Here is a 12,100-nt window from a genome sequence, read left to right as displayed (position 1 = left end):
AATTTGACATAGACTCTGGCAATGGCTCGCTGAGTCCAGTGGGGTTCTTCATTTAAATATCTGGGATTGATTTATTCAGAAACGGCATCTTGGAATACACAGCTATCCAATATTAAATTGCAAGCCTTTAAATCAGCAAAAGCCATTCTGAAATTCGCTGCCTGTAAAGGTGGAAATCTGGTCAACCCAGCTCTATCTGTGTATAAAGCAAAAACAATGGCCCAGATTTTATATGGTGCAGGAGTTTGGGGTACCTCAAAGGTCTCCGGTCTGGAACCCCCGCAGAATTATTTTTTAAGAGTTCTTTTAGGTTTACCCAAAGACGTGGAATCTGCCATGGTCAGGTTGGAAACTCGCATGTTGAGCTTAGAGAGCCAAATAGATAAAAGAATTCTCTGTTACTGGTTTAGAGTTCAACAGATGGACAACACTAGGCTACCAAAAAAATGCCCGATTGAGCTCTCAAATGGATTACCCCTTAAAAACTGGGTACATCATGCTGCCCAACTGATGGGCAAATATGACCTCTCAGTGACTGAGATTAAAGAACTCTCCTTATATTCACAGAAATATATTTTTAAACGAACCATAAGGGCAGTGGCAACTAAAAACGATCTAAACTCTATGTGCACATCTACATGCGCCCCATTGTATTTTAAACTTAGAGAGGTCAATGAACACATATCTTATTTTAATGAATTGACTTTTGGACAGTTTCGAAAAGCTTTTATAGAGCTATATAAGCTCTGCTTATAGAGATGGGAGACATAGAGGCATACCAAAAAACGAACATGTTTGCATTAGGGGATGTTCTGAAGTAGAGGACCTTATGCATTATATCTTGCACTGTCCGTTATATAATGATGCAAGAAAAAGATTTTTGGTACCTATAATGACAGGGTCCCCTGGCCAGAACCCCCTTGACATGATTTTATATCTCCTTTCAGACACAGATAAGTATGGGACCTGGCGGGTAGCACTTTTTGCAACTGCTGCTAGGAAAATTAGAGCAAATTATATAGCCAAGGTAGCCAATAACTGTAAAGGAGATGAATTTATTTGATCCTATCTATCTGCCTCAGGCTATGCTCTATCTTTGTCACCAAACTCTGAGTATAAATTGCACACTGTATTAATTGATATTGTTTTTAACATTAGTGACCATGTGATGATTTTAGCTTATGAATTTTATTGTTTAATGTTTTTATTTGTACATTGGGGTACTTTTATAGCTCTGTTTAGAGTACATAATGTTTTAATAATATAAATGTTTTAAGTCTTTTTTTATCAATTCAGTATATTTTCTTTTAATTGTCAAATAATTCTGTGTACATTGCGGCAGCCTTTGGCTATGTGCAATAAAACTGACTGAGACTGAGACAGTGGGGCTCTTTCCCATGTAAACAGGCCTAAAATCACAGACTTAGGAAGGAGGGGAGATTCAGGAACACTCTTCTATACAACTAAAGTGTGGAGCCTTGTCTTCTTTTGCATCTGGCTACCGGAGAAAATAGGTGTTGGGCCTCATGCAAAGCAACACACTGAAAGTCTACTCAGAAGCAAGTTCCTGAGGATATAATCTCACAGCCTTTGTCTATGATCTTTGAGAACTCTTGGAGAACAGGCGAGGTCCTTGCAGACTGGAGGGGAGCAAATGTCCCCATCTTCCCAAAAAAAGGTGTGTGTGTGAGAAGACCCAGGTAACTATCAACCAGTGAGCTTGACATGGATGGTAGGTGGGAAGCAAGATGATGGCAAAGAGCTTGGCCATGCCCTGGAGGAGAGCCATGGCTCAGTGAGCACAGCACACTCTTGTTTTGCATGCAAGAAATCCCTGGTTCAATCCTTGGCATTTCCAAGAAGCGGTAGAAAAGAGTTTCCTTTTAACAGCACCCTTAACAAACTACAGTTCCCAGAATTCTTTGGGGAAAGCCATGGTTGTTTAAAGCGGGATGATACTGCTTTAAATGTTTAGTACCAATGAGCTCTCTCTTTCTCTCTCTCTCTCCTTTGCCTCCTTCCACTTACACAGGGTTTCTCTTCTTACTTCCATTGCCCTCTGTTTGGGGCTCCAAAGGTTACAAGTGTCCCACAGCAGGTGGGTCTGACCCAGTATATGGCCACTTCCTATGTCCCTATCCCTTTCTGCAATGATCACCAGAAATGGTTTGCCTGGAGGGGTAGAACCTATGCTGGCAGGGAGCTTGCTGTATGATAATCATGGTACTTAACTAGAAGGAAAAGCCATTACATAGACAATGGAACTGGTTTGTCAAGCTTGCTCATATATCACACACACACACACACACACACACACACACACACACACACACACACACTAACAGGTTTTGGGAAGAACACTGGGTATCATCCAGACGGAAACCCCTCCATCTCATAACAGTGTACTATTTTTTGCAAACAATTTCCCCTAATATAATGCATTTTATGTGCCGTTTCCACTAATTCCCCCATGATAATTTTGTTTCCGTTCACATATTGCTTTAAAATGTGTGAAAGAGGTAGTTTGTCATTCAAATGCAAGCAAAAATCAAATTTCTCCCCCCATTTGTAGTTCTGCGATATCGCAGATGTTTCTCTCCCATGATCCTGCACATAGGTCAAGGAAGCACTTACAGACCTATTTCCTTTTATCCCCAGGTTAACACTGGGAGCTGGTAAGTTGCACAGGCCACCCAGTGAGCTTCATGTCTTATCAAGGATTTGAACCCAGATCCTATAGATAGGATCCTATAGATAGGATTCTCCTTTTATACATATAGGGAAACTAGGACACAGAGTAGTCAAGCTAGCAGGATGAGTGTGCATGCAGTACGTGGCAGATCTGGGTTCAAATCCTTGATAAGACATGAAGCTCACTGGGTGGCCTGTGCAACTTACCAGCTCCCAGTGTTAACCTGGGGATAAAAGGATATGACGTGCTTTGAAATCAGAAGCGCAGACATTATGTGCTAAACATTAGTCAGCTAGCCTAAGGGGTGGGAAAAGATAACAGCTGGCACAATTTAGAACCACTGAGACTGTAAATGTGTGAAATTGGCATTTCAAAGGATAGAACTGGCACTTGGGAAGAACTGAAGAAAATGACCCTGAAAGAGCAGAGGCATCAGGAAAGGAGCAGGAAGCAAGATCCGGGGCAGTTATATAATTCCTGTCCTTAAAAAAGCAAAGCAAAACATTTCACCCCATCCTAGACATCAGGGGTTGGGGAACGTGAGGCTCTACAGACGTTGTTGGATTCTAGCTCCCATCAGCCCCAGCCAGCATGGCCAGCAGCGAGGGATGATGGGAGTTGTAGTCCAACAGCTTCTGGAGGGTCTCCAGTTCCTTATCCCTGTGTTAAAGGTAGAAAGAACTGGTTTCTGTGCTGGGCTCCAGAGGCTCACAGATTTCCCCTGCTAAAGTGTGTTGATTGGAAAGTCCCACTGATTTCAGTGCAGGGATGGAATTTGTAGGGTGGTGGAAGAAACCGACCTATGCAGATATCTTAAAGAGATGATTCTAGCTGGCTCCTGGAAGGAAAACAGCTGGCGGTCAATGCTATTCCCCGAAATGGATGGAAGTAAGAAGGCAGGCAGGTGGAGCTGACGAAGGGCAGAAAGGGATTGGTGGGACAGTGTCCCCATTTGTCCTGACAGGCCAGCCTCTACTGGTAAATGGACACCTGGGAACCTTGACTGATCAAGGCTCTTGGACAGCTGTCCCCCCCCCCCTGTTTCCGTGGAATAAACCCCCTTCAAATAATACTGTGTGTTTGTTCACTGAAGGATAAAGTGGTGAGAACACTTCTCTCTCCCTCTCTTAAAACATAGGCTACTGTTTATATTTATCAAAGAGACCATCAGAGTAATTCCCAGGAGATGACAGAAGCTTTGGCTGACCAGGCTGCCAGGGAAAGTTTTCAGCTTAATGCGCTGCAACTGTGAAAAAGGAAAATGTCACTCTGTTGGGAAAAGAACTTAAAAGAAAACAGCAGGCCTTGCAGCTCCATTATAGAGTCTAAGAGTGTTTGCAGAACACTCTGTGCTGTTGGAATTACCGCATTTTTAAAATGTTCTGAGAGAGTCACAGAAGATGCGCACACGCAAAATGCCCAGCAAAAAGGATCACATCTTGCTTACAGGGAATGACCAGCATCTTCCTTACAAAGAAAGGCTTAAGCCAGACGTGGGGAACCTTCAGCCCTCCAGATGTTGCTGAACTACAACTCTTATAAACCCTGGCCATTGTCTGTGCTTACTTGGGCTGATGGGAGTTGTAGTTCTGGGCCAAAGTTTCCCCACGCCTGCATTAAGCAGCTGCCAATGTTTCACTTGGGAAAGAAGCAAGCTGGGCATGCCAGGGCAGAGAGCTGTGAAAATTGTGAATGATGTGGAGATTGCAAAGGGAAGTAAATGTCAACATATTGTAATCCAATGATTTTGACTTGCTGTTAATCAGTGCTATTGTCTGACAAGTTTGCAAAATCAAAAACTCCAAGAAATGCACAAGTTACCTGTGGGATTCATTGCTATAGGCCAGGGGTGAAGAATGCTTTGTCTTGTTGAAGGCTGCATTCCCTTGGGCAAAACCTTCTTAATTTATGTTTCCACCTCTATCCCGCCTGTCCTTTGAGAAGTTTAAGGTGGCCTTATCCTTCCAGGGTCAATCTATACCACTGCCCAAAGAAAGAGAGAGCAGATGCTCATCCTCTCATTCCACATAGGAGAAGGGCCATAGCTCAGTGGTAGATCATCTACTTTGCATGCAGAATGACCCAGGTTCAATCCCTAACATCTGTAGAGCTAGGAATGTCCCCTGCCTGAAGACCTGGAGAGCCACTCAGTGTAGACAGTAGAGATACTGATGGACCAATGATTTGATTCAGCATAATGCAGCTTCTTATGTTCTGGTAACTGCTCACATGTTTGGAGAGAGCATATAAACAGGCAGTGACATCAAGGAGGTGGAGTGCCAGGGAACTCTTGGGATTGACTAGTGGTCTTCTACTGGGATGTGGGCCTCAGCAGATGCCTCACATTGCTGACTCCAAGTACTGGATCCAATTGTAAGTCATGACCCATTGCTGGTTGAAAAACAGGGAGCCTATGGGATAAAGCCACCAGACACTATCCGTAGCTCCCAATTAACCCTCGTAGTTACTAGGCAACTCTAAATGCGTGCAGCATTTTAAAACTCAAACTCAATTAAAAATATTATGTCTGAAGAGTATATATAATCCTTTCTGGTTGTCTCCCTGGTGGTTTTTAAAAGAAATCATTTGTGCTCCTCTGCAGCAACTGGGATCTCTGTCATTCTGCTGCTGTTGAGAAAGCTGACTCCGCAGGAGGGGATTTGTTACAATTCTCAACATGCTCAGGATTACATTTGCCAGTTCTGATCATCATATACAGCTTAACCATAGCTTTCCGACTTGTGCAGCTTTTCCAGCAGGGGTTTCAATGAGAGCAGAGCCAAATTGTCACAGGGTACTTTGCCCTTCCCTACCCTACACCTGAGAAATTTTCCACGATTTTCTCTTTCATCCAGGAAAAGAAAGGCAATTTGCAGAATTCCACCCCCCAACCCGAATACTCTCTGCCATTCATTGGGGGTGGGGGAAGAGGGAGGTTAGTTGCTTCCATTCCACCAACTGTTCCACCCAGCACTACCCTATGGAACAATACTCGGCCTGGGCCATAGTGCAGGATGCAGGATGGTGGCAGTGCTGCCAAGCCCACAGCTGAGTGGTTGCGCATCTGCTTTACATGCAGAAGGTTCAGTCCTCAGCATCTCCAGCAGAGCTGGGAATGTTTGCTGCCTGAAACCCCTGAGATTGGCTGCCACTCAGTGTTGGCAATACTGAGTTAGATGGGCAGGTGGTGTAGGCAGCATCCTCTATTCCTAAAGCTGTTGCTGGTACTTGCAGCAGAAAAAAAATTATGCTGCTACTACTAATGGTGAGCTCCGTCCCCAAGGAACAGTTGGAGAATTTCCACACCCTCTGGAGAAATTCACTGGAATTTCTCTGTCTTCAAATAAAGGTAGAGAATGCAAAGAGTTCTGGAATGCTGTGTGTATAGCTCTGGTAGTCACACTTCAAGATATATATTTATAGACTGCCTCTCACATCAAGCACCCACTTATACCTCAATTGCCAGAATTTGTTTCATTTTTTTAAATAAAAAAGTCTGAATAATTATATGCCAAAGAAGTATATTATACTTACAACAATAAAGAGCCAAGAGTTATGTGATTCTATTCTTTTGCACCATCATTTTTCAAGTATTACTGCATGAACATTTTTATACATCTGTACGCTTTGCTGTTTGTATCTGTTTATGTGCTAGTTACTTTAGGAAACCTGGAGTGTAGATGAGCATCATATTGCCTGCATAAGAAAGTGAGAATTGTTCTCTCTCTTTTTTCTTTTTTTCTTTTTGCAGAACCAGTAAAGAAACATCTTCCTTCACATGGAGAGCAAAGAGTCATATGGGAATTAAAGAAAATCCATGCAGACCAGCTTGACATTTAGATGTCCAGAAAATCCCATGAAATTCACCTAGTCCAACCCCTGCTCCACACTGGATCTGCAGTACAGTCTGCAACCAGTGGTGGCCTGTGCCCATTGGGACTGGTAGTGCTGAAGGCAGGGAGACCAACAGCATATGGAGTCAGAGCCAAGGACAGGCAGGGCCAAACCGCTGTAGTGCTGCTCCACATCCTCCTCTCTGCTGAATTCTACAAGGGCAACACTGAGCCACAGCCACCCCTGGACTGTTGAAGGCAAGAAGTGGGGGTTGGCTGAGGTTGGTGGAGCAGTGCCCCATTTGTCCTGATGAGCCAGCCTCCCCTGACTGCAATGACAGCATCCCTGACAGATGCCTGCCCAGCTTCTGCTTAAATTCCATCAGTGAAGAAGAACTCACCGCTTCTGTTTCACTGCAAAACAACTCTTAACATTAGGAAGTGTCTCCTAATGTCTAGCTAGAAGATGTGTCCCTGCAATTTCCACCCACTGGTTCTTAAGCTGCACCTCTGTCCCATCCCAAAGCAACATTCTTGGAATGGGAAAGCCAGTAAACCTAAACAGGAGTAGGGGAACTTTGGCCCTTCAGCTCCCCACCCCTCTTGTAAGGGCTCCAAGTTGCTGTACTTGTTCCACTGATACTCTGCTATCTCACCTCAATAACCACCACTGGTCACACATTGCCAGGCAATTTTGAGAGTTTGGGGGAAGAAAACCAGGAGACACATATGCAACATCCCCCCCCCCAAAAAAAATTAATTTCCTAAGTAGAATTTGCATTTTCTAACCACAAAATTTGATGACCTTGTTATGCAAAGTTAGAATCTTCTGACTCCAGGAATCTTGTAGCCTTGCCAGAGCTTCCACTTTTGCCAAATACAGAGGGAGGATGTGAATCTAAGGATGACTCTTCTCTCTCTTTTAGATTGTTGTATGCATGAGTACAGATCACTTCTGCCTACAATCTTGGATATTCTACACAAAGCATGACTCAGAAAAAAACATAGAAAAACAGCAAAGGTATAGCATGCAGATCAAGGGAAGTAATAGTACTGCTCTAGTCTGTCTTGGTCAGACCACACCTGCAATGCTGTATGTAGTTCTGGGTGCCACAATTTAAGAAGGACATTGACAAGCTGGAACATGTGCAGAGGAAGGCGACCAAGATGACCAAGGGTCTGCAAACCAAGCCTTAAGAGGAATGGCTGAAGGAGTAGGATATGTTTAGCCTGGAAAAGAGGGGACTGAGAGGAGATATGATAGCCATCTTTAAATATCTGTAGGGCTGTTACATAGAAAAGGGAACAAGCTTGTTTTCTCTTGCTCCACAGGGTAGGACCAATAGATTCAAGTTACAAGAAAAGAGATTCTGACTAAGCATCAGGAAGAACTTTCTGATGGTAAGGGTTGTTCAACAGTAGAATAGACTCCCTTGGGAGATGCTGGACTCTCCTTGCTTGGTGGTTTTTAAAGCAGAGGTTGGATGGCCATCTGTCATGTATCATCTAGTTGAGATTCCTGTGTTGCAAAGAGTTGAGCTAGATAACCCTCAGTGTCCCCTCCAACTCTACAATTCCATGACTCTATGAACATTAGAATGAGCAATCTTCACTGCAAACCTCCCCTCCAAATGTGTGAATGGTAACAGCCTCCCAACGAACCATGATTTTCATGGGATGCGGGTCTGTGCAGATGTACACATGTGTTGCAAAACAAGTACCTCAAAATAAAAAGCCACTATGAGTCACTCTCTTGTTTGCCCAAACCCCTTAACACCTGCGGAACTTGCTTTATGGAGGCTACATATGAGAACAAGTGATGCTAGAAAACAGTTAATGCAAAATACAATTTTGAGAGCGAAGCTCTCACCATAACCCTAAGCATGAGAGTAAAATCATTGCTTGTGCTCCCCTAATTACCTCCACTCAAGATTAAAATACTGGGCTGGATGGAAAAATGATTTGCTTTTGTATACAAGACAGTTTCCTATTTTTATTAGACAGGAAGCATTTTGATGGCACAGAGTAAGCATTTAAGGAAGGAGCAGAATTCATTCTGTTGATCCAGTGGCAGAATTTATTACATAAGATTGTGATTTCATGGATAGTCCTGCTGAGTATGGTTACCCCTGCCACTTCAACAAGAGGCACCTGCTGCTGTAAATGTCTCCCTACAATAAAAAGACTGCATTGCTTATTCATTTCATTTATGAATCGCTTCCCTTAAAGCATCCCAAAGTGATTTAACCATAAAAACGCATAGAAAAAACACTTCCAATTTCATTTATTATGAACCAATCCAAGAGTCAAAGGAACATGCCATGTTCAAGATAAGCAGGTGCTTATACATGCACGATACACACATTGTGTATGTACAGTATACTCACACTGCAATGAAATCAGAGTTGGCACTCTTGCATGCAGGCACATGTGGTCAATGTGAAAGAACTAAATCATGTTCCCCCACGCCCAGTTCATAAACACTCAGATCAATATATCTTGTATTCATTGTGCAGCTGGTCTCTCGGATTAGAAGCTACTCCATTAGAAAGGCAATACATTTCCTGTTATGAAATGCCCCCCCTCCACTCAAATGCACCCACATATAACATCCACAGAATGGACAGAATCATAGAGCCCATACATAAAATCAAAGTCCCATGCAATGAACTGCAATTGCCTGTCCCAACCCCCATAATAACATATGGTCCTCTTGTTGTTTTGCATTCACAAGTGCACACATTAAGCCTGCGATCCTATGCTTAGTATGCAAGCCCCACTGAATTCAGCTTCTAAGTTGACGTGCCTAGGATCGCGCTGGAAGACAAAACTGTCTCCTGAAGCTGAAAGGAATCCCCGCGTTCTAATATCCTGCTGCTCTGCCCCCTTCCATATAGTAATATATTGCTTAACGCAGAGGCAAGGTAGGGTCCTCAGCCAATCCGAAAATATCTGGATTTCTTAGGTGAGAGGTTATTTGATGCAACATGCTACATTCTTTCCCAGACACAATCTGCATTATCCCATACATTCTCTCTCCGCCCACTTATCTTTATGATTGTATTACACACCGTTCAGTGAACATGCACGTGATGTCTTTCTTCCCCAGACACGCACACATGCACACACTTTTCTCTCCAAGTTAGTGCCACATACACTTCTACCGATCATCCTACACAATACACAGCATAGCCTCTTGCTATCCTCGCTGCCTCTATATTCCTTGGGGCGCCCACCCAAGGGGAGACGTGCATAGGACTTTCCCGTGGAAGCATCTAGGGATAAGCCCCTTAGATCCCGGCTATCCTGCCCTTACCTGACAATGCCGTACATGACCAGGATGTTCCCCAAAAGCCCCACAACGCAGACGACTGAATACAGGGCAGTGATGGCGATGGCGATGATGATTGAAGTCGTGTTCTTGATCGGGGACTGACTCGTGGCGTTGGACGTCGTGAGAGAAGTCGACCCGAAGTCTTGAAAGGTGCTGTTGTAGGGGAAATCGGGGTAGGGTTCAGCACCGGGAAAGGTGGACGGCTCCATCTCTGCCGAGAGCTTCTGGATCCCACCCCGAGGTCGGGCAGACGGGGAATACTACAGGCTTCCTGGGAGCTGTCCCGTCCTGGTGGTGCTGAAATAAGCGAAGTGCATCGAAATAAATCCAAAACTTAACCAGGGGGTGAGGTGGGGAGTTGCCTACCAAGGTAACGACGGGTTCTCTCAGTAGCAACTATGCTAGCCAGAAAGGTCTGACATCTCCTCTAGTCTTTCTGCAAATACTGTTACAGACACAGCACTGCCCTCCCTCCCTTCCTGGTCTGCTGCTGAGCATCTGAGCACGAGAAACTGTGAATCTGCAAGCTCTCCTAATGGTTGTGATTTCTTTCTCTCTTTCCCCCCTTCTTTTTTTAAAAAAGGAGGGGATATCTGACATCTCTCTTGGACGTCGGGAACGACGTACGGGGCTGCAGATTAAAGGGAAAGGGCTGCCCATCAAAACCCTTTAAGGACTGGTGGGGAGAGCAATTTTACACATTGCTCTCAGCTGCCTTGGAAATGCGGTGCCCTTGCCTAACGCGTGTTTCTTAGGGAGATACTGATATCATTAGAGATCTCTAATAGATGTTAACAATGGAGGCATTTATTAGAGATGTTTAACTGCATTTGAATGGGGGGGGGAAGGGTTGGAGAAGGTTTCCAGTGAATTTATCGTGGAACATCCAAGCAAAACAGCCACTTTATTTTCTTTCTTTTTAAGGCTAATTATAGATGGAAGAAACAGCCACTATGTTCCACCAGAAGCGGTGGAATTGGTTAGCATTAAGCACACAACGTCGGAATAGCAAAAGCACCCAGATAGGCATTGTCCACGGCAGCCCTCGAGTTTTAGAATTCTTTCCCCCTTATTACAGCTCAGTTGTATAGAGCAGTGTTTCCCAACCTTTGGTCTCCAGCTGTTTCAGACTACAATTCCCATCATGCCTGACCACTGGTCTTGCTAGCTAGGGATGATGGGAGTTGTAGTCCAAAAACAGCTGGAGACCAAAGGTTGGGAAACACTGGTATAGAGCACATGCAATGTGGGCAGAAGGTTCAGTCCCTGGCGTCTCCCAGTAGGGCTGGAGAAGAAAGACTCTTGTCTGCAAGCCTGGTTAGCAGTTGCCAGCGAGTGCAGCCATCACTGAGTCAGCTGGATCAATGGTCTGACTCGAGATAAGTAGGCTTCCTACACAGGATAATTTAGCATATTTTAAACAGTCACTTTGGCATGGGGTGTCTATCAGTCCAAATAATAATAATAATAATAATTGCTCCAAACAACAACTTTAAACACTGGCCAGCTCAATAGCTTTGTGCCTGAACAGAGTCCATCTATAGAGGTTTTAAAAGCACCAGATAGACCTTATCTTCCAATAGTTACAAAGAAAGAGGAGGCTTGCGTGCTTTCCATTAAAAAAAAAAAGGCAGTCATTTTATCTGTGAACATATTTCCACTCCTTAATTGCCTTAGTGCTTTCTCTTTGCATAAAATATGGGTTTGTTGCCTTCCTTCCTGAGCACCCTCTTTTTATTCTCAGCTCCCCTTCTACATGTTTTTTTTAAAAAAACCAAAACCAAAATCCTTACATCTATATGATTTAAATAATAAGAATAATTTTAAAAACCCTACACTTCATCCAAATAGCTCAGGGCAGCATACATAGTTCTCCCCCCACCCAACTGTATCCTCATAACAACCCTAGAGTTAGGCTGAGAGACAGGGATAGGTCCAATAACACTTTGTAAGCTTTGCAACTGGGTGGGAATTTGAACCCAGATCTTCTTGATGCATTGTTAGTTGGACACCCTGGTCTCTCAAAACATTGCCTGTCTCCTTCTCCAAATCAGTCCTATTGATAACTGGGTAATATTTTAATCAAGGAGAGCCCTTAGATCTTGCACAGCAAGAGTTCTGTTTTATAATTCCCAGCAAGTTATGTAACTGAATCCATATCCTCATATATGGAGAATATGAAATATCTGTGTGTATTAGATTAGAGACCACCTCTTCAACGTTAAACAAGATAAAACCAGG

The 12,100-nt window shown here is 43.8% G+C and overlaps 1 protein-coding gene across 1 annotated transcript in view; it reads right to left on the bottom strand.

Annotated features, from left to right (window-relative positions):
* OPRD1 (opioid receptor delta 1) overlaps positions 1 to 10,409 on the bottom strand; it is a 38,805-nt gene extending 28,396 nt beyond the window's left edge. Inside the window, exon 1 of the mRNA XM_079986218.1 lies at positions 9,842 to 10,409. Within this exon, the coding sequence (XP_079842344.1) occupies positions 9,842 to 10,068 (227 nt within the window). The 5' untranslated portion in view covers positions 10,069 to 10,409. The remainder of the gene's footprint in view (positions 1 to 9,841) is intronic.
* Positions 10,410 to 12,100: the final 1,691 nt, after the last annotated feature.

Source organism: Podarcis cretensis (genome assembly GCF_951804945.1).
Source record: "Podarcis cretensis genome assembly, chromosome: 8".
Taxonomy (NCBI): domain Eukaryota; kingdom Metazoa; phylum Chordata; class Lepidosauria; order Squamata; family Lacertidae; genus Podarcis; species Podarcis cretensis.
Note: the sequence above shows the minus strand (reverse complement) of the source record. Positions and strands in the feature narration are given on the sequence as shown.